Source organism: Brassica napus, chromosome C7 (assembly GCF_020379485.1).
Source record: "Brassica napus cultivar Da-Ae chromosome C7, Da-Ae, whole genome shotgun sequence".
Taxonomy (NCBI): domain Eukaryota; kingdom Viridiplantae; phylum Streptophyta; class Magnoliopsida; order Brassicales; family Brassicaceae; genus Brassica; species Brassica napus.
The window spans coordinates 15889037-15911873 of NC_063450.1; the positions used below are offsets into that span (position 1 = coordinate 15889037).

General features: G+C 31.7%; 2 protein-coding genes and 1 long non-coding RNA gene across 4 annotated transcripts; 1 reads left to right on the forward strand and 2 right to left on the reverse strand.

Moving 5' to 3' along the window:
• Positions 1-8393: 8393 nt before the first annotated feature.
• LOC106411124 (heat stress transcription factor C-1) lies at positions 8394-10457 on the reverse strand. The gene is made up of 2 exons (XM_022706980.2): positions 10214-10457; positions 8394-10132 (listed from the first exon to the last, which is right to left on the reverse strand). The coding sequence occupies exons 1-2, from the start codon at positions 10436-10438 to the stop codon at positions 9413-9415; spliced, it is 945 nt and encodes a 314-aa protein (XP_022562701.2). The 5' UTR covers positions 10439-10457; the 3' UTR covers positions 8394-9412.
• LOC125589722 lies at positions 9940-10724 on the forward strand. The gene is made up of 2 exons (XR_007325888.1): positions 9940-10180; positions 10270-10724. It is a non-coding gene; the product is annotated as an uncharacterized LOC125589722 (long non-coding RNA).
• A 3496-nt stretch (positions 10725-14220) lies between these two features.
• Positions 14221-20821, reverse strand: LOC106409449 (ABC transporter A family member 3). 2 transcript variants are annotated; one of them, XM_013850087.3, is made up of 16 exons: positions 20571-20821; positions 20124-20490; positions 19948-20027; positions 19714-19858; positions 19457-19576; positions 19240-19364; positions 19012-19170; positions 18695-18857; positions 18493-18618; positions 18333-18416; positions 17882-18228; positions 17609-17809; positions 17427-17536; positions 17245-17329; positions 17051-17179; positions 14221-16216 (listed from the first exon to the last, which is right to left on the reverse strand). In XM_013850087.3, the coding sequence occupies exons 1-16, from the start codon at positions 20640-20642 to the stop codon at positions 15722-15724; spliced, it is 2808 nt and encodes a 935-aa protein (XP_013705541.1). In that variant the 5' UTR covers positions 20643-20821; the 3' UTR covers positions 14221-15721. The 2 variants fall into 2 exon arrangements, with proteins under 2 accessions (XP_013705541.1, XP_048618008.1); XM_048762051.1 differs by having other exon boundaries at positions 20124-20821.
• Positions 20822-22837: the final 2016 nt, after the last annotated feature.

The window sequence follows — 22837 nt, forward strand, 5'->3', positions numbered from 1 at the left end:
CGCCGAAGGGATTTGGATTTCAATGGTTGAATCTTTTGTTATCTAGGTTTAAGTGAAGCTGGTCGTTACTGTTTTTCAGCAGTGATGTCTTGGGTGTCTTGTAAATCCAACAGTGAGATCTTTTTCTATTGAGCTGAAACTTGACAGAGATGTTGTTGACTTGTTCATCTTATATTAAACAGTAGGATTAGTCTCTGATTTCCGAAATCCTAGTGAGCTTATGTCATTTTGTGGCTGCATGTTTTGAAGCTTTTGTGGTGCTTTCTTGTTGTGGTAGTATCTTGTGTTGGACATAGCTCTTTGTAATTGGAGTGTGTGTTCTGTTCAGGTTGTTGAATACAGAAGATATAGTCGTATTCACATTCGGATTATTGAGTGCACTGCGGTCTTTTAGGATTTTTATTCTTACAACAAAAATGTTTTCCTATATAAGTGTTTGTTTCATTTAATTATTGCTTATTATATATTTTGCTATCCTCGATATATTTTCTTCACAGATTCAGGCGAGGAAAACGTCATCTTTATTTTTCCCAACAAGATCGAAGACTGCAAGCCAGGTAATAAACAGCCAGGTGATAAGCAAAAGAGGGTTTTTCTAAAATACTTATAGTCTCTTGTACACTGTTTAAATATTCAATCTAATCAAAATCGTAGACAAATACACTATTTTATTGTTGCCACCACCAAGAAATCCTATATCCTAATGCAAAATCTACCAATTATTTTAATGCAATACATAGATTATGTAGATGGACGTGGGTCAAACGCTAACCACACCTTGGGTGCATTTTTAAAGTGTATATGGTTTCAATAGAACAAGTGAACAACAATCTCTAGCATCAAATCATGGTCCTTAATTCGCCAGATCGTAAATAAGAGACAATGACACCCCCACCCCAAATCGGCGAGAGACGGTTCGTTCCTTTTCATTTTCCAAATATTCCAATTTGATCCTTTCTTGTTTTGGTATATATTTCCATTTATTAATGAATCTGAAGTATTTGATTTGAATGAAATACTACTCTGATTACTAAATCTATATTATTAAAAGAGAAATATCCATTTGAAAATGTTACTTCATTAATTAAACTCACTATTTTTTTTTTCTTGTCTTTTCAGTTACATTAATGAAATATCCTAAAACGAATAAAACTGTCTTATTTATTACTTGTCTTTTCAGTTACATTAATGAAATATGCTTAAATGAATTTAAACTTCATATTTTATTGTTTGTCTTTTTCAGTTACCTTAATGAAATATCCTTAAATAAATTTGGACATAATGTCATTTAATCAACCAAAAAAACTAATGAGTTATCCTTACGTGCATAATTTTAATAATGAAGATTTTTAAAAACGTGCATCATTAAAATGTTACCTAAAACATGCATCACTAATATATAACATGCATCAATAAAACTAGAATTTGACTCACAGAATTGTACGGATATTATTTTCAGTTGATTAAATTTAAAAATAATTATTTATTCAAAAAATATTTAAGAATGACTATGTTTTTAAAAATTATATGGTATTATTTGCTCATAACTCATTTATCATTTGATAAATTGTTAGAAAATTTTTTTAGCATAATATAACCCAATTGTCATTTGCTAAATTTATGGTTTTTATTTATATTTTTTATTATTTAATTATAATATTTTCATTTTATATTTGAAAGATAAATGAATTTTCTTTCAAACAATATTTTTGTAAATGAATTTTTTAAAAATAATCAATTAAAATTGTTATTATCATTGAATATCATTATTTTGACATAATTTGAGTTTTCGTTTACATCAAAACTTATCATATTTTAGGATAATTTTAATTTAAAATGTAATTTTCATATTTTTCAAACAAATTCTAAAAATATTTTTTAAATATTTTGTTACAATTGTTAAAAAAAATATTGAGTTGCATTTCAAATAAAAAGGTAAAGATATTAAAAATATTCTAATTAAAATATGTAAAATTTAATATAGTTTTAAGGAAATGGTCAAAAAAAAATACACATAAAATAATCATGATTTTTGTTAACTGGGCGGATCATTATTTATATGATATCGCACACGAAAGAAAAATTTCTGTTTTTAAAATTATCTAATTAACTCCATACTCTTTTTTTTAAATATTTTTTATATGATATCACACATTCGTAAAAAAATAGATAGTTTAAGATGCAAAAACAAATATTTACTTAATGAATATAATATGAACGAATATTACAAATACATCATTTAATAAAATAAATAATTAAAAACTGAAAATTTATACTCGCGCTAGCGCGCGGATCAGGGTCTAGTGTAGTATTATAACCAAGGATTATAGCTAATCCACAAGGAACATAACAATAATTTACTCCCTCTGTTTTATTATAAGTGTCGTTTTAGGTTTCGAAACACGAATTAATGAAACAATTAATTTTGTACATTTTCTATAAAAAACACTATTACCTATACACCTAACCATATTTCAACCAATAGAAAAATAAATTTTGCATAAAATTAATAAATTTTGCATTGAAAATTGAAAACGACACTTATTTTGTAACGAAAAAAATTCTCTAAAACGACACTTAATATGAAACGGAGAGAGTATTATGTTAGGTAGTTGATAACATAATAAATTTGGAAACGAAGGAAAATAAGTTTGTTTTTATTGGATACTAGACGGTTCATATGTTAGATATACTATTTCTCTGTTAAGTTAGATAAATAGCTGACGACTTTTTTCTAGAAGAAAATTATCTATAAATCTGATTTTATGAAAAAGTCCAGAACCTCATCAACACAAAGTATTTTATTTTTAACTCGATGTTTTTGTATTTACGAATATTTTTTTATTTTACGATAATGACCTCTCTTAATATCTGAAATAAAGCATTAATTACACATGGACATGTAAAGAAGCTAGATCGCAAAAAATTAATTCAACAAAAAGGTTAATAAAATTTATTGAAATTTGAAACTTCACAACTTTAAAATATTGAAACAATCGACAAAATTTATTTGATGTGTATGTGTATCGTTAGAGTCGACAATATTATTGTAGGACGCGCACATCTATTAAAATTTCAACCATTATCTGGTTTCGACACGCGTCCATGTATGAGACATCAGGTGGTCCATGCCGGTCCAACTCAATCGTCGTCGTTAATCTTTACCCCAATGAGTGTTCGAAACGTTTGGCCCGACCAAAGTCTCGTGGGCCGGCTAACTGTCACTTTCTGAAAATTTAACAATTCATCATAAATCATTTTGGTGACAGTAAAAGTGGATCGTCGTGTTAGTTATATGCCTGAGTGGGTGCTCCGTTGACTTCTTAAGTTATTAGTACTACTCGATTAGTGTCGCCTCAAATTTGGCGAGGACATAGGCAATGTTTCGACTACTTACAGTAGAACTTCTATAAGTTAATACTCGATAAATTAATAATTTTTATAAATTAATAAATTTTGTCTGTCTTAATTTGGACCGGTGTAAAATATGATAGAAATCGATAAAATAATAAGATAATAATATTTTTAAAACTTCCATGTAAATATATAGTCTCATTAAAATCATAAATTAATAATATATCTATATATATTTTTATATAAGTACAAACTAAACATTATATTATTGGTTTTATATTCACGATGAAAATACATCTATTTTTCTTAACATTTTACTATATTTTGATAATATTTAGTAAAATTATATCGAAAACCAAATAACAACATAAAAATATATACCAAATAAGATAATTAAACAATAGAAAAGTCAAATATTTTATTTTTTTTATAAACAAAAATATTAAAAAATGGATACAATCTAAAAAAGGAAACTTTGGTAAATTAATATCTTTGTAAATTAATAAAATTCTAAAGTCCCAACATTATTAATTTATAGAGGTTTTACTGTAATTTCAAGTTAGTTTTGATTGGACCAGATTGGTAAACAAAATAGTGTAAATGAAGGTAAAAGAAATGGAATAAACTTTTACCAAAAATATAGTAAATGAAGGTAAAAGAAATGGAATAAAATTTTACCAAAAAAAACAAATGGAATAAACTGGGGTAAATATTTTTAAATCAAATGATTTTTTTTTTTGCTCAGCTGAAAACTTACCTCTATAAAAATTGTGAAAAAGGTTGCAGTGAAAATGGTAGGTCCAACTAAAATTTCTTTACTTATTTTTCCATCCATTTATTCTATAATATTTTTTTACCAATCAAAGCTTGATCATCCCTACTCTAACATGTGTGTGTTTTTCTTGATCGAACCATCGGACACCTAGTCTATATAACTACAATTACACCTACAATCCTACGTCCATCGATCTTGATTTGTATTTTTTAAGTTCACATCCCCTTTTTAAACTCACGTCCTTGTAATTTCGGTGTAAAGACAAATACCTACAATCCAACTCTAAAAAACTATTAAAAATTAAAAATCTAAAAATCTTCAAGTGTTTTGTGCAATGGTGTCGACAATACATATGTAGTATCAGCGAATCGTCAAGTTAGTGTGAGTCGATTGATAGCACGCCACGATGTCAAACTTGAGGATATCTTAGTTTGATATGGAAGCAATTTTTTATGTTGCTTGTCCTTACTGTGTTTGGGTCCTAGAAGCTGATAAGGAATCCATGTGGCAGACTAATTATAGCTAAGGATGATTTTTTTATTTATTGAGGCTATTCCCGGACTTTAGCTGCCTACATATCCTGGTCGAGAAATCAAGCCTAACATATTTAGATGTATCGCCAAAATCATAGAACGAAGTTCCAGTTTTTTAAGATCAAGCTTGGAGCAGTTTTTGGCGAGGAAAGCGAGCTCAATGTCGATTCTTCAAACTTACGAGTTTGAGGAATTTGGCCTTACAAATCGTCCCCCCCCCCCCCCCCCCCCCCAAGGTATGGGTTTAACTCATATTTGGGTTTTTAGTGATAATACTTTTTGAGGTTGCAAGTGTTCTAAGATCAGATTCATTTTGTGCCTTCAAACATTAGATCGGGTTCTTAGCAAATATGTTTTTTTTGTTTATCTTTCCCATATTAGAAATTTTGTAGTGATTGTTTGTAAAATAAGAGAAGAAAGAACTTGTGGTAACCAATATCCTTAGAATAACAACGATGAAATCAGATTCAAGTTTACGAAAATGGATTATATATTAATATCAAAAAGGTTTACAAGCGTTGTCAAGCGAATCAGACTAAACTAATGAAGAACAAGGTAAAATGAGGTTGAAGTGTGTGTGAGAATGAGAGCTTGAGGTCGATGATGTGTATAATGTGCGTAATATGGAATGTGAATGTCCTTTTTCTTGTTCTCCTCCCCTTTTATACTCTTTTTGAGTTAGTTGTTCCGGTATTGTTTCCTTCGTCCTTTCATGTAGTCACGGATTCTTCGGGTTTGTCCTTGTCTCGGTGTGTTCTGAACTCGAGCTTTAGGTCGAGCTTGATATATAACTCTCGATCTCAGCCCACTGATCTGTTTCCAATCCCAACCAATTCGATCGGACCCAAATCAGATGCTGGGACTGGATCCAACAATTATCATGTTTATAAAATGAAGATGCAAAAGCAATATTGATGAATTGGTTTAGTGTTAAAACTTATAAGTTAATTAGTTTAAGATTTTGAGGTTACAAGTTTAAATTATGTTGAAAGAGATCTACTTTAAAAGGAATAACTTTGTTTGAATATCATCCTCTCTCTATATATATATGACCTATAGACCCCAATTTTTTTAATTATTCATAATGTGTATATATAAAGGAGATACAAGTCTATGTTGAAACTTCTAACCTGGAAACACAAGTTTTCTGTCCCACCATGGAAAGACAAGTTCTATAATTTTGTTGGGATATCGTTTTTACAATATATTTCTTCGCATATATAATACGTTTCGATACCAGTTTTGAATGAGAGAAGCACCCCTGATGTGAAAACCATTTGGGTAAAGTTTAAATATTTAATTATTAAAATTACAGGAAAATTAAAATTGGAATCACAGAAAGAGAAATAGCTCTAATACTCAAATTCCAAAACCCAACACAATTAAGAAGATCAAAATTGTTGTTATCCCCTATATATTAATTGAGAAACATTTGAAAAGATGTAACCTCAATTTTGTATTAATTAAAATAGGCCCCAATGCATAGGTGACACTCAATTAGGTAGTCAATTACATTCAATTGAAAAATAAGTAGGTCCACATTCGATTTTTATATGTTGTTAGATACATAAGTTGGTCAAACTATATGATATAATGATATGATATGTTATTTTCTTTCCTTAAATAAAACCTACGGAATTACCATAAATGATTAATATATATATGACAATTAATGATTTTAATAATAAAGATTTGATAACAATTTATATCTCCTCCATCATTTTTTGTTTAATTTTATATTATTAAAATAAATTAAACAATCAAATTAGCTATAAAAGTAAAATTTAGATTTTTTCGTATATGTTATATTTTGAATTTTTAAAAACGACAATAAATGACTAAAACTATTAAAATTATTATGTTAAAAATTAATGATCAATGGTTTAACATTTTTATTATAAGAAGATACACATGATTTTAAAACCATGTGAGTAAAAAATATCATTTAATAATAAAATAAATATATATATATATATAGATTAAACACTATATACCATAAGATTACATAAATATTTTAATATTAAAACTTTCAATGAATTTTCAAGAACATTTATAAATTATAAACTTATTAAAGATTTCAGATTGAAAATTTTGTTATCGATGATTTAAATATTTTGGTATAAAATGATATGAATGATCATAGAACCGTATGATTATAAATTCTTATTTAATAAATAACTATATAAAATATACTATTCTTAGAAAAATAGGTTGGTCCATCTTAACTTATATTACACTTTTTATTAAACTAACTATCTAATTGATAAATAATGTACCAAAAAATATTTTGCACTTTCCTTAAATAAAAGCTACGAAATTACCTAATATGATTAACATATATGTGAAAATTATTTATTATGAATAATAAATATTTGATAACAATTTTTGTATCTTAGTACTTTTTTAAAATTTTATATTATTAAAAGATATTAAAAATCACATTAAATATATAATAAAAACATTTATATTTTTTTATATGTTATATTTTGAATTTTTCAAAACGTCTATAAATTATTAGAAATTTGAAGATCCCCACTCTTAAAATTTTGTGATCAATAGATTATTTTTTTTTGTCATAATAAGTTACAAATGATCATAAAATTGTATTAATATGAACTTTTATTTAATATTATAAGAAGATACACATGATTTTAAAACCATATGAGTAAAAAATATCATTTAATAATAAAACATATATATATATATAGATTAAACTATATACCATAAGATTACATAAATATTTTAATATTAAAACTTTCAATGAATTTTCAAAAAAAATTATAAATTATAAACTTATTAAAGATTTCACGTTGAAAATTTTGTTATCGATGATTTAAATATTCAGTTATAAAACGATATGAATGATCATAGAACTGTATGATTATAAATTCTCATTTAATAAATGACTATATAAAATATACTATTCTTAAAAAAATAAGCTGGTCCATTTTAACTTACATTATATTTTTTATTAAACTAACTATCGAATATTCGAATTGATAAATAATCTACCAAATTTTGTTTTTGCACTTTCCTTAATTAGAAGCTACGAAATTACCTAATATGATTAACGTATATATGAAAATTAATTATTATGAATAATAAATATTTGATAACAATTTTGGTATCTTAGTTCTTTTTTTAAATTTTATATTATTAAAAGATATTAAAAAATCACATTAAATATATAATAAAAACATTTATATTTTTTCTTATATGTTATATTTTGAATTTTTCAAAACGTCTATATATTATTAGAAATTTGAAGATTCTCACTCTGAAAATTTTGTGATCAATAGATTTTTTTTTGTTATAATAAGTTACAAATGATCATAAAATATAACGCATATGAATTTTTATTTAGTAAATATTCAAACTAAATAATATATATATAAATACTAATGATTTAAAGCAACAAGATTGGCTGATCAATTTAGTTGTCCAGTTGAAATCTTTCAAAAGTATGTGAAAGATTAAAGTCAAAGTAAATATGGATTTAGAATAGTAGTTATATTTTACTAACCAAAATACCGAAAAAAACCGAACCGAACCGAAACCAATCCGATATCTGGATTGAACACCCCTAATCCAAATGAAGCCAAACTATTGTTTCATTCTCCAAAATATAATAAAAATAATAACTTAATTCCGCGCAAGGCGCGGATCTTATCCTAGTTACAAAGTGTTTACGAATCACCTGAAAATACTTAGAAAAAAACAAAGCCATCATATGAATGAACTTCTAACAATTTTTTTTTTGTCGACATTCGTTTTATATAACGAAAGCCCAAAAGGCTATTACAGTTGGAGTACAAAACAGGCTTTAGGCCCAACACAAACTACAATAGATCTAATAATATTTTACACGAGTATGTTGGTGGGTGAGAGTATACTACGTGGCAGTTTCTGGTGCATAAGTGAAAAACGTATCAATGCCACCGTCCTTTGCTCAACCGCCATTGACTCCGTCGCCGATGGAGAGACTACCGACGGCAATTCATCACCTAACGCCACCGTAACTTCTTAAGTCGCCTTGATCTTGTACTCCGAATTCCCTTTCACTTTAGCCGTGATCAATTAACCGGAGGAACCATGATTCTCCGTACTTTAAAACAGAGGACACTTAGATCAGGTTGAAAACAAAGATTCTTTGCCGGACCGTTATAAACACCGACTGCTGAATCCATTTCAACAAGACCTAATAAATCCATCTAACTCACCATCTTTTAAGCAGAGACGCTTTACCCTAAGCCAAGATGGCTAATCTAGATCGGTAAAGACTGATTCTCATTAAAAAGGAGGTTAAGTTTATTCGGTGAAACAGGGTATCCGATAAAGAGATCAACGGGATTGAAGTGATGAACGGTGAAAGGTTAAACTACACACGCACACCGCAAAAGTCGCCTAGCGAATGTATTGTCCACAACTGGAATATACAATCTGACAAACCGAAGAAACAGATCCGAACTAGGTCGGAATGAACAAAAAAACAAAAAAGGGGTGGCGACCGGTGGCAAAGATGCTCACCGGCCACCGAACGCGATATGTAATTTTTGAACTTTTTAAGAATATAATCAGAAAATATGTACTGTCGACTTTCTATAAAACGATATGACTACTGACTCTGTCTCCCTGTCACTAACAACAATCGATCTACCTTTTCTGGTGGTTATACATTATTAGGTAAGAAAAAAAAAACAAAAAATAATAGATAAGAAACAAAGATCATATATCATGTGAAGCTAAAAGACTAAAAGCCACCTCGAAACAAAGAAAACGGATAAGGCGGGGTTTGTGGACTTGACTCTACCACTCCTCCAAACGTCGCCGCTTCTCTGTATCTTGTTTCTCCCTGAATACTCCCACATCCTCCTCCGTCTCCGTTTACGCTCTCCGGCAGCGACAACGTCGACGTTAACGATGATGACGTGGAAGAAGTGGAAATCAGACCAGTCTCGTTGTAACTACCAAAGTTGCCTGGCTTCTGCATCGGAACAACCCATCGCACAGAATTTTCCGGCGGCTGAGTCCGGTAAACATTCTCCGGCGGAGACGGTGACGGTGAAATAATCCCAAAGACCCTTCCGTTTTCTTCCTCGTCCTCTGACTTCACCGTGACACGACGCTTCTTCTTGTCGGAGACTAGCTTTGTCCGCTCTTTCTCGAGCATCATCCTCGGGAGGAGGTCGGGATCCTCAACGACCTTGTACAGAAACGCCATCATCTGCTCCGGCCGCTTCTCAGTCGCCTCGATCCTTTGGTTCATCCTCTGAATCTCTAACTCAAGATCTCTCTGCTCATCTTTCAACCGTTCGATCTCCCTCACGATCTCACCGTCCTCCATCTCCTGACCGTATATCACCCCACGCGCGTGTTTCCTACGCGCTATGTTCTTGAGCAGGTGCTTCTGTCCTCTGAGAAAATGCTCGTTCGCAAACTCCCACCGGTCTGGATCCACTTTTCTAAACCCCTGAAAATGAAAAACATAGCAAATCAATATTAACTCCGAGCATAGTTGGTATGGAATCAAGAGACGGAGTATAGTAATTACATAGGTATTGAGTTGACGAACAAAGCTGCTGAAATTATTGTGTTTGAAATACGCAGGCAAGATTCGTTGAGAGAAGTCGAGAGGATCAACGACGATGAAGCTGTTGTGTGCAGGTCCCCAAGTGATGAGCCAATCGGTCGAAGGGTCGTTGACCATCTGATATGTCTTCACAACAAAAGGTGCGATCACGTTTGTGTTGGTGTTATTATTATTGTCGTCCTCCATTTCTTTTTCCTCTCCTCTCTTTTTCTTTTACCGCTTTATATGTTTGCTGTTGGTAAAGAAACTAAAGAGGAAGCTCGTGGGTTTATATAAACAAAAAAATAGGATGTAAATAGTATAGTTGACAGTGAGACATGTGTGATGTGGCTTACTTTTGTGATAACGTGGCAAGCTCGTGTTTTGCTTTTACGGTGTCACGGCCAAGTGTGGGACCCATGCAGGTGCTTCCTCAAAGCCTCAGCTCAGGTCTTTTCCCCGCTTCTTATATAAATATTTTCTTAGGTGACAAGTTATTTGATCCAGCCATGTGTGAAATCATTTATGCATGTTAGGTTTGGGTATACTACTATCCAGGCCTCGGAATAAAACCCGGAACCCGAATCCGGACCGAATCTGAATCTGAACCAAAAAACTTGATCTGTTATCCGATTTAAATGTAAAAATATTCGAACGGTAAATGGTACAATACAATATTCAAACTCAAAATGTTATTAATCAAACCCAAACATATAACCTAAAAAAAATTCAAAATTAATAGTTAATATAAATATTTGAAACATATATAAGTATTTCGAATATCCAATTCAATATTTATTTGATATGATATATAAACACAAGTATTAAAATTTAAATACTTTAAATATCTCATTACTTATAAATAAGCATTTTGTAATTTGCTTTTTGAAATACCAAGTCTGCTTTATCTATGAAATAATGCATATTCTTTACAAACGTTTCCTAATGCTTGATTTAATAATTTATTATTATTTTATCAATTCGATGTGTGTTGGATTAATTTCTATTCAATTTATTTTTTTTATGTTTTGCTTTTAATTTTTGTCTTTAGTTCGGATATATTCGAAGAAAACTGATATAATCCAAATCCAGACAATATATGATTACTTTATATATTTTCAAATGCAATATAAATTTGAATCGAACTCAAAATGTTATTATTCGAACCCAACTCATACTAGTAAAATATTAGAATGGGACAGAAGTGTAAACTCGAAGATCCAAAAACTTGGAATACCTCATCGGAATGCCCCCCGCCTACTATACTATCTTTTCATTTCGTTCTGAAATTTTTCTTGGAAATACCCTCATGCTAGTATTTTTCAAAATTTTGATATGTATTAACATGAGAAAAAATGATCACCAGAATTTACATAAGATGCACAAACATGAAGATTACGAGAATTCCAAATCTTAACATGAAGATTTCCTTACTTTCCTTGTTGTTCTTTTTATTTTTTTCTTCTTTTTTCTTTTTCTTTTTGCTAAATATATAATTATCATTTCAAGAAATGAATAAGAGGAACTACAAAAGTATTAACAAATTGTAGAACCTAAGAATTGGTTCCACGGCAAAAAACGTAAAAACGTGGAAGCAAACGACATTCGGTAGAACTCAAAACTTCAGCTTCTTCCACTTTGAAAAATAGTGATAGGGATTGTAAACCCGGAGAAGATACTCTAGCCAAGGCTAACACGGACGAAGCATGGTAAGAGTGCCAACTGATTGCAATCAAATAGGAAGCTGGTTCATCCGGCAACAATAACGAAGAACCGAGATGGTACTAACGTCAGGGCAACATAAACTTACGGGGCATAATAGCAGGAGCTCACTCGCAAAGAAGAGCCGCATCATGTTGTTCTTTTTTCTTTTACAAATATAAATCAAGATGACCATTTCTTTTAATTTCATAGACATCAGATGCACGCTTGCAATTCCTGGGATCAAAATTATTCCAATTTAGGTAACATTGAAAAGAGTACCTACTTCTTTACTCAATCCCCAGATCCATATAGCTGGCTTAGGTCGCATAAACCTTGACTAGAATAAATTTTCATGGATGACACCGAAAATCTGGTAAAGGCAAGAGTTAAGTAAAGCTTTTCTTTCAAAATTGCTGATACTGGTAAAAACAGACTTTATATCTATGGTGGATATAGAATCTGCATAGTTGCTTACTACATACAGTAGTGTGGTCAACTGAGACATATAATCAGACGTTGCTTGAAATTTATAGAGGTGAATTGGAGGATGGCAATATTAAGTACCATATGCGTCTGTCACTTCCGATTGATAAATCACAGTTTCCCGCTTCAATTCCCACCACAAATGTTACCCACACAGTAGCAATAATAGCCACAGTTCCCAGCTCCAGTTCCCAATCCCACCACATTATAAGCAAAATAACCAATGGCTAAAAATTACTTGGTCTCAATCATCTCACACGCATCAAAGGCATTACTATTTTATTGTTTAGGCAACCACCACGAAATCTAATTGCGATCTTTGAAAAAAGTCCCACTTAAATATTAGATAAATTAAAATGGACTTAACTAAGAGGACGTGGGTCAAATGTTAACCACACAAACGAATGTTATAATAATATATATGGTTTGAATTGAAAAAAAACTGTTTTATTGCATCAACGCATGGTCCTTAATTCGGCACAACCTAAGAGACAATGACCTGATCGAATCAGTGAGAGACAGTGCTCCCTTTTTAATTTGTATAATGTTCTCACTTTTCTTTTTCTTTTAATTTGTATACCATTTTAATCGAATCTAACAACTTTTACTTGAACAATGAATAATGATATGATCACTAAATGGGGTTAACCAATCCATACGCTATAGTTTCTGTTAACATAAGTAATAGTATAATATCAAAAGCTAGCGAAGATATAGTTTGTATATGTATACTGAAATATGTAAAACATCTGTGATTTCAGTAGCAAATTAAAAAGAAAGTTTTCTTTTAAAAGAAGAATACAAGATGATAATATTATTATCGATATCACAAGTTATTGTCCTATTAAATTTACGTTTTGTCAACCTACAATCGCTCCACCTATTTATTACTCACTCCGTCTTGTTTTGCGTGACGTTTTGGAACAAATTTTTTGTTTTAATATATTTGACGTTCTCAAAAAACAATGTGAATTACAGTGACAAAAGACTGCATTTGTCCTGTATTTATTAAAATTCATGTACTTTACGATATAAGGTAGTCAATTAATGAAGGGTAAAATAGATATTGGACTAATTGTCTTAGTATTTGTGCAAGACTGTATAACGACATACTCCCTCTGGATTTAAATGTATGATGTTTAAGGTTTTACACACATATTAAGAAACAATAAATACACTATTTTAATTGTTACTTTTTGGTTATATCAATAAAGTTTCACCACTCATAATTTTACTTTTTAATTTATGTTTAAATTTTAAAAATAAATACATTAATTATATCTCAAAATATCATACATTTGTATACAAAATAAAAAGATAGAACATCATACATTCGTATCCGGAGGGAGTATAAAGAAAGACGGAGGGAGTAATAATAATAATATAATAAAATAATATTTAAAGCATTAGTAAAAATTATTTGGAGACATACCTCCCCTACTTCAAATATTTGCTGTCCGTAACGAAAACAAAGAGCCAGCTGAGAATACTTTATTTGTAATAATAGTCTATTCGTGTAACGAGGGACGAGGTATGAATATGTGATTATGTGGCGAGTTATCTTTCGCTCTAATGTGGTGCCGACGCAGGTGCCCATAAATCCTTGTTAGGTCAATAGCTTTCACTTGGTGGCAAGTTACTGGTTCAGCCATTGTGTGGAGATATTTTCAGACACACGCGCGTGGATTACTGACATGGACCGCACCCGTCACTGACGGAGAAACGAGTAATTACAAGACACGTTCTGTAGAATCTTGCTGGCGAAAAAAAGAAAAAAAAAAAAAAAAAAAATCTTGCTGGCGATGCACACTCCACTACTTGAGTATTTCTTTTGAGGGGGGGGGGATAATTTATTCATTACGTTGTTTAATTCAGGAGCATAAGCTTTTGGTATTCTCTACTTCTTAAACCATATATTATTATAAGAAAGTAATATTGTACGGGGAAATTAGTTTTCTAGACGATTTATACATCATTTCATACGTCATAGGTACAAAAGCGCACCCCCAGAGAGAAGCAATATATTTTTAAATTTATAAAAAGTCATTTCTTCAATCTGCTTATTCCTTTGGGGAGACACATAGTACAAATAGTACACATTTTATAAAATCTAAAACAAAAGAGACACGTATAGTACATGTTAAATAGTACGTAGTTATAGTATCATCATTACACCATCTCGGATTGCAAGGTTCGTATTTTTTCTCACAACCAGCAGTACTATGGCAGTTAATTTTTATCAAAGTTCTGATATTAATAAATAGATATGGTAGGAGAAAATCATTTGAGGGTTCGTAAACAAGTAGAAGCTTTAATTAAGAACACATGCCTACTGTGACTGTCAAAGAAAGACTAATTGCGGAAGCATACTCTCAACTAGAAAACGAAGACGCAGACTAACGCGTGTGACAGGCAGCGATTTTAGATTTGGTTGGTGAAGGATCAGATATGGGCATATGGATTTGATCCACAAATCAGATATGGGCATATGGATTTGATCCACAATACGCACGAGAGTAACGTGTCGACTGGTCCTTCGTTCACGTGCATTTTGCTCTTTCTCTTTTGTTTGTTCTGGTGAATGTTATATTTCATAAATATATATTTACATTCCTTAAAAAAAAGTTACATTCCTTATTTTTATCTTTCAAGTGTTTGGAGCTTGGGAAGAAGCACTCCACTAGATTGAAACGCTGTCAACTTATCTGTTATACTATTTGTCCTTTTGTCTCAGTCACTCGTTCAAGCCACATTCAGGGGAGCATGTGTTTTTTGTTTGTTTGTTTGTTTTTATTTAATGTATTTTCCAACAAACTTCTGCCTTTTGTGAAAGTCAATGTTTCGAATTCTCTTATCAGCTTAGAGTAAAGCTGATGGATTTGATCGTTAAAAAATGGGTTATTTTAGAGGTGGAATTGATTTCACTTGGGTTAAAACTTAAAAGGATGTTTTACACCTTTCCCTAAACCTTCGTCAAGAAGAATATCAACATACAACTTTGTTGAATGGAGTGAGAAAATGCTAACAACAAAAAGTTGATATGGCCGAGTTGGTTATATATGTTGATATATTACAAAACAGTGAGGCGCCTATTGTAAAAACGTTTCTGACTTGAATTAATTTTACATTTCACTTTAAAAGTATATATTTGAAAATAAAAGTAAGGAGTATCATGTCTTATAATTATTTTACTAAACTAAAACCTATTTTAAATGGAATATAAGAAGGCTGGTAGTGGTCAATCTAGCAGAGGAGAACAATAGTTCACTTTGAGCAGACAATAACGATAATGTTAAGAATATTTCAAGAGAAGACATTAAAGGCCTGACCACTTCTAGCAACCTTAATGAAGACATCTTCAAGGGTTGTGTCCGCAAGTCCCCAAGCAAACACCTTGAGAGTGCTCTTGGCCTTCTCCACCGCCTGAAACACTTCTGAGATCCGAACTTCTTCTTTCGGGATCTCAAATTTCTGTGTCCCAGCAATGTTATATATCTTCTTGGCGTTTGGAGAAACATCTTGAACCAAAACCTCCACATCTTTCTCATGTTCTGATGCTGTTGTCATAGTTAACACATAAGATCCACCATACCTTCCCTTTAGCTCTTTTGGGTTTCCTATGCATTGTAACCTTCCGTCTACAAATATTCCCAAACGGTCACAGAGAAACTCTGCCTCTTCCATCGAATGAGTCGTGAGGATTATCGCAGTGTTTGTTTTTGCGCGTTTGATGACTGTCCATAGGTTCATTCTTGAAGCAGGATCAAGTCCTGTGCTCGGCTCATCCATATAGACCACCTTTTAAGCAAAGATAACAACCAGATAAAAAAATTGGTACATTTACTATTAGAGAAATGTATTTGTCGTGTTGAGTTATTCTCTAATAGCTACAGTTACATTTCTCCGAGAGCAACATTATCAGTAGAAAATCCTCTTGGGTTCTAAAACAAAAATAATATCAATATTATACTTAAATGATTAAATTTTTGTTTTTTTTAAATCAGTTGAAAAAGCAAATAAATGACACATGTTGTTTGGGGTTATTAATAGGTTCCTGAGATCATGATTAACCCGAGGTTCTTAGAGTTGGGTTCTTAGCGGAAATTAAGAAACTGTTTTTTAACTTTTAACTAAAAAAGCTAAGAACGGGTTCTTAGCTTTTTTATTTAAAAGTTAAGAAACAGTTTCTTAACTTCCGCTAAGAACCTCGTCCTAAGAATCCCGGATTAATCATGCTCTAAGAGCATCCACATTGTTGGATCTCTTCCCACAATTTTCAACAGTTGAATTATTTAAAATGTGGAAAAAGTAGAAAGAAAGAGTAGTAAGAGGAGGAGCGATCGTAAGAATGGTAAGGTGTCAGATGATGTACGGTCTTTTGTCTTTTTTTCTTTAATTTTAATTACACAACAAAATAATATGAATATTAAATTAATTTGCTACTTTGTGGAGATACCACACCACTAACGGTGCTCTAAAAGATGAGGTTTAAGAACTTTTGCGCACTCTTTTTGATGTTTTTAATATTTTTCATTTTTTTTTAATTAGTAAGGACCTCCTAATAACTCCTTGTTGGAGCTGCTCTAATAGTTACAGCTTGTAAACTCAAGGCACCAAAGTCAGCATTCATACCTTAGGACTCCCTATAAGTGAAATGGCTACACTTAGCCGTCTTTTCATTCCTCCGCTGTATTTTCCAGCAGGTTTGTCAGCAACTCCTCCGTGCAATAGGTTTACACTCTTAAGAGACTCTTCTACAGCCTAACATGGGTGATCAGTCATTTACGCTTTGATACTTTTTGGACTTATACAGATTGATAACATACTTGGTCAAGTTTAGAGTCTTTGAGACTCTTAAGTCTCCCATAGAAGAACAGATGCTCCCTTCCTGACAGTGTTTCCCAGAGTAAGCTGGTTTACAACACAAAATAAAGCAATGATATAACAACAATACGATCTTTCTGTATAGTTTTTAACATAATAAAAAATGTTACTAAGATTTAGTTACTCGTGTTGTGGACATACACCCATGCTGGTGTAGACTCTGTCCATATCTGTGCATATGTCCAGACCTTGAACAAACGCTGACCCTGATGTTGGTTTCACAAGACCAGTCATCTGGACACAAAAGTACAATACTAAACTCTATTAGCTAACCTCAAAATATTTTCTGTCCATTTGGGTACTGACCATGTTGATGAATGAGGTCTTTCCGGCACCATTGGGCCCTAACATACCGAAGCACTCTCCCGAAGGAACAGCCAGAGATAATCCTCGGACCGCCATTTTTGGCGGGTTTCCATCCCTACCTGGATACACCTTCTTCATTGTGTTGCATACAATCGCATGGCTTGTCCTCTGCGCACGCATCAGTTTCTGGACTTTTTCACTCTGATTGGAATAAAGTTTTTAGAGAGAGAACAAAAGAACATGGAATGTGTTGTGACTTATTCTGCGAAATACCTCCTGAGTGACATCTAGTTTCTCCATTTCTACGGAAACTGCAGAGACCTGCTTTTGCAAGCTAGGCCTTTGTGGAAGAAGATATTTATTGAAAGGGTTTTTCAAGAAGAACAAAAGGTCTTTTCCTGATGAAGACATCTTATCGATATAGTATGCTGCAATGAGTGAGAAAAACCATTCAACTATAATGATGTAGAAAACTTTATCCATTGAACTATCACTGATATCTTTCCACTTCATTCCTTGCCTCCTAGTCAAGCTCCCCTGAAAAGCATACTGAGCGAACTCATACAACCCGCGAAATAAAGAGAAGCCAGGATACAGCTCCATGACAAAAATCCAGCGTCCTTGAAAAAAAAGATTATATTAACATTGTGGTTAAATTAATACTGAGAATAAACACATAAACGAGTGAAACCGGAAGAGAAAACAAGTGATCTTGATAACTTACTGGGAAACGATAACTCTTCAATCAGAAACTGGAAGAGAAACCAGCCCAATAATCCAGATCCAAACACGTATATGTATGCAACAACTACAACAGAAAGTGTTTCTTTTTAGCACCAACATGTTCATGAGCAGATTTTTAAAATAAGTGTGACCTGTAGTACCTGATGCTGTCTCAACGTTTGAAAATGCTGAGGAAGCTAGAAAGGCAAGGGAGATTTGAAGATTTATGTAGAGAAAATAGAAAACAAAATGGATGCTGTAGTCATTTAGCCTAAAGAAGTTCAGCCCTGCAAGTAAACTATAGCTGCTTTAATTATAATTCCATAGAAGAAAACTTGTTCTATAATGGATAAGGATCAGTACCTATTGCTGACCCAAATATCATCAGGCATATTACGTATGACGTGGAAATGGCGAGAAAATAGGCGTAGGTAATCATCCAATACGGACCATCTCCTAGACCGTGCATTTTCATTATAATTCTTAGCCGCTGCTGCTTCTCATACACCAATGAGGTCAAGATCACCTGCATGTAAAATTCTTGTAGTTAAGAACGTCTCGTTGACAAAAAAAAAGAAAAAAAAAAGAACAACATGTCTTAGGCTTGACAAGATTTTAAGAAAGAAAATTGGCAAATTGCTTTAAAGAGTGTTGTAAGCAGTCCACTTAAATGAGCTTACAGGGAACAGAAGAAGAATAACCCATGTGAAGAAAACTGCACCAATCAGAGAAGCAATGTCTAAACGAAGTTTAGTTTCTGGTTTAGGCATTTCTTTGACAAACTCAAGCAACATCCTTGTCCTTGGGCTTTTCAAATACTGAAGATAAGCATTTGACATCTGCAGATTTGTAGTCTTAGAAAATGGTGAACACAAGGACGTTGTTGAATGTATCATTTAGTTTCTTACCAAACTAACTAAGCGGGGAACTCGGAGCAACTTTGGAGGCATATTTCCTGAATCATCCTGGTACGTTGCGTTATACCAAATATTCACATTGAAGTTAGTCCTATTTGTGTCCAAGAGATCATATGCTAAGGCAACCAAAGCATTTAAAAAAAACAATTAGAAAATCTCACGTGCATAATAATCAAATCATTACAGATAGAGAAATAACTATAAAAACCTGCAACAATCTCATTTATCATCCCTTCAGAATTTCCTTTCAGATAACCTTTGAAAATATCATCATTAATCTCTCTGGAGCTATTTATCCAAAGGTTCAGCCCTTGGACGCATCTCATCTCTGGTTTTGACAAAACAAAAACTTAGTTCTTCAGATGACCTGATTACAATATATTCTTCTTAACAAACTTGAAGTATATATATGCACGCAAGGGAAATGTGATCAGATGTGATTTTTCATGGAAATTTTATATATACCTTTGGTAAAATTGAGAGGTGATTGTCCTAGTGAGAATGAAACTTTGGAGTTTGGAGTGCACCGAGATTGGATGTTGTATATGAAACGATCTGAGACAATTCCTGCATCAAGATAATTGGTGGGACTTCCTTTATATGTTGTAGCCTGAAAACACCAGCTCAAAGTAAAAAATACAGAGAAATATATATTCACACAATAAACAGAATATCAAATACAGACCATAGAGAACTTACCAACACATTATCCGCTAAACTAAACAAGAGGTCAGAGTAGTTCATTGGAAAAGACCTCCTGAAAAGATTTCTAGACAAAGCTGGAGAAAACATGAAACAGTATATGAGTTCTATTAGAAACAATATAGCGGAGAATATGGTTGAACAACACCAAGAGAAAAAAGAAGCATATATACTTGCACCAAGAGATTGATTATTGCCAGTGAAAAGTATGGTTACAGGGCAATTGTTTCTTTGCTTGCACGAGACATTAGTGAGATTGGCGTCAACAACACGATTCCGAGGAAGCGGAATAAGAATCAAAGGAGGCCATGGTTGTGGATTTGGGATGGCACAAAAGACCGCTTGATCACGAGTAGAGTATTCTACACCACAGACCATTTGGCATGTTTCGTCTCCGGTTTTGTGAATGCATTTACAACCACATTGATTATCGAGTGAGTTGCTGACTTGTGAATCAAACAGAGCTTGAATACCAACTAAAACCAAGCAGAGATAGAAAGGGATCATGATGAGCCGAACGTTGCTCCATACGTTCCGTTTCTGCGAAAGAAAACAATAAACCCATATATATGTGCATGTATATGTTATTATGGATACTAGGGCAAGCGAGAACGCCGAACCTGATAGGTTAAGTTTTTTCTAAGTATGGCATTGGCCTGAGTCAAGAAGCTGGCTGGATCAGAATCCGCCATTGACGAAGCTTTCCCTTATTTCTTCTTCTGTTTACAAAACCATCGCCACTTTACTAATTTAATCACCAAAGTTTATTATTGTTTGCGTTATTAATCGAATTATTTTATCAAAAAATTGAGTTATAACTGTATATATTTTTTATCCAGTAGCGAAAAAAGAATCAACAACGGAGCTTCAAAATAATTTTTCAATCAGATGCTAACGAGTGATCCCCACGACTGTCGATTCGTCAACATTTGGGATTTGAACATAATAAATTTTTGTCATTGAATGATATATTTTTAATACTAGTGTCATATAGAGTTATTACTGTGTGTGCTCGATGTGATATACTACCATACGAGACGGTTGCTTGGACGATAAGAAATGCACGGTCCAACAAAACAAATATATTAAAAATTATGTGATATAATTGGAACTAGATCTCGATCCGCATAACCGCGCAGGTTTTTGTTTTCATTTATTTTTATATAAATATTTTGTTTTCAATTTTAAATTGGTATATATTATAATATATATAAATCTATCAATTTTTAAAACATAATAAGTTTACAGTATATTTTTTTCATTGAATAGATTGTTTCAAACTTTCACATGGATTTGTATTTTCTTCTATATATATATTTTTGGATTATTATTTCATTGTTAAAATCGTAACTATATATATATAAAGATTAGTAAAATATTGTTTTATTGTCATATTCAAAGATATTGTAACATTTCACAAATTTAGAAAATTTTTAAAAAATTAAATTTTTCGCTTCATAGATTTATATTATCGAGTAAATACTTAAACATTTAGTTTTTGTTTAATGTTTAAAATAAACTATATAATTTAAAATTTGTTTTCATTGGTTTAAGGTAGTAAAGATTAATCATTGTTAGATAATATAATTTTTGTTATTTAAATTTTTTTTTATAATTTTAAAAGTTAACATCGACAAGTATTTAACATATGGAGGTATAGTATTACAACATTAAATTATATCTATTTAATTTATACTATCTATAAATCCAATAAATCATCTATTGTTTAAACCCAATTATTGATAGCCCGATAAAAATTAATGGTTGGCCCAAAATTTAAATGATAAGATTATATATTAAATGTAACATGACTTTCTAGGAATATGTCCATTAGGTCTATTTTTTTAAAAAATCACACATGAATCAAGGTTGTGACTTCTGTTTTAATATATAAGATTTTAATACGACTTTTTTTTTGTCAACTGAATTTTAATACGAATACTAGCGCGGTTTTTGGTTTTCTATTTTTTGTTATTATTTAGTTGTAGTTTCATATGAACTTGAAAAACACTCAAAGTGTTCTTTGCATAAATATTTTTGGGTTTGTCTTTGCATAAATGTTTTTGGGTTTGTCTTTGCATAAATTTTAATTACAAAAAGTCAGAATATCTTATTAAATGAAAAATATATCAAGTGACATGTCCCATGATATGTGTTAGTTGTTTTATTTGTTTTTAATATTGCAAATCGTATATAACATTTTAGATTAAATAATTCATAAGTCAAACTATAATTTATTTTATCGGTATGTGAATGATTTTTGAAAATGCAAAACCATTTTTCTTTACAAAAATGGGTTTATGAAAATTATCGTTTTTAATATAAATTGTTTATTTTTAAAATTAATTATTTTCACATTGAAATATGTATTTTTACTAAATTGTCACATGCTGAAAAAAACTGATATCAAATTTTGGTTGAACTGAAAATATAATACTAATTAGAAAAGATGAACAGCTAAATATTTTTAATAGATTTGGCCTAAAATAACAAGAAGATGAACATTTTGGGATAATTTATTAATTTTTGAAAAGCTATAATGAAGTATCAAATTTATAGAGAACCTAACAAGAGAAAAAGTCTATGCCATATATAGATTTATTATTTGATCTACAATTTAGTTATATAGAACCTAACTAGAAGTGGAAGCCCCCTTCGTCTAGTGGTTTGACCAAGGGTTCATTAATGCTTATACACCAGGAGGTCTGAGTTTCAATTCTAAAGCGGAATTATGCGAATTAAGGGAGAAAAAAACTTACAAGAGATCTGCAGCATGACGCAAGGAGTACCGTCAAGCGTGGATCCCTTAGGACAGTTCAGGTGATGCAATCAGGCGTGAATCCTCATACAGCAGGTAGGATTGTCGGTTGTAATATTTCTCATAGTT